At 69.6% G+C, this 572-nt stretch overlaps 1 protein-coding gene across 1 annotated transcript in view; it reads left to right on the top strand.

Annotated features, from left to right (window-relative positions):
• HTT (huntingtin) overlaps positions 1 to 572 on the top strand; it is a 100,908-nt gene that overhangs the window by 80,792 nt on the left and 19,544 nt on the right. The window contains exon 49 of the mRNA XM_014533453.1: positions 57 to 202. Within this exon, the coding sequence (XP_014388939.1) occupies positions 57 to 202 (146 nt within the window). The remainder of the gene's footprint in view (positions 1 to 56; positions 203 to 572) is intronic.

The following is a 572-nucleotide window of genomic DNA, read 5'->3' as shown; positions in this document are numbered from 1 at the left end:
CTGCCCAGCCGTGAGCCTCTGCTGGGTTCCGTCCTCCTCGAAGGCTTCTGTTTCAGGGGATGCCGGGGTGTATCGCTCCCTGACCACGCTGGCCCGCGCCCTGGCCCAGTACCTGCTGCTGCTCCCCAAGCTGCCCGGCCACCTGCACCTTCCCCCGGAGAAGGAGAGGGACACTGTGAAGTTTGTGGTCATGACCCTGGAGGTGAGAGGCGGCTCGGAACAGAGGGCAGGCACTGTCATGTGACAGGGCACAGGGCGGAGAGGTACCCCAGCGAGGACGTAGCCGCTGGCGTTGGAAGCTCTCGGGAGCGCACGCCCTCAAATCCAGCCCCCTGGACCGCAAGGAGGCAAGGCCAGCGCTGTCTGCCCGGGAAGGGCCTGGCCTGGCGTGTGGCAGGGAGGCTGCGGAGAGCAGCCCGCCGCGCTGGAGGGCAAGGCGCAGCAGGTCTGGGTGGGTCCTGGCAGAGAGGGGAGCCGGGCGCTGTGGGGAGCAGCTGCTCGGGACTGACCGGGAGTGGGAATGCAGCCCACCCTCTGGGAGGGCAGGGCTGTTGGGGCCCGGGGGCCTCGGG

Source organism: Myotis brandtii, unplaced genomic scaffold, assembly GCF_000412655.1.
Source record: "Myotis brandtii unplaced genomic scaffold, ASM41265v1 scaffold986, whole genome shotgun sequence".
Taxonomy (NCBI): Eukaryota; Metazoa; Chordata; class Mammalia; order Chiroptera; family Vespertilionidae; genus Myotis; species Myotis brandtii.
Note: the sequence above shows the minus strand (reverse complement) of the source record. Positions and strands in the feature narration are given on the sequence as shown.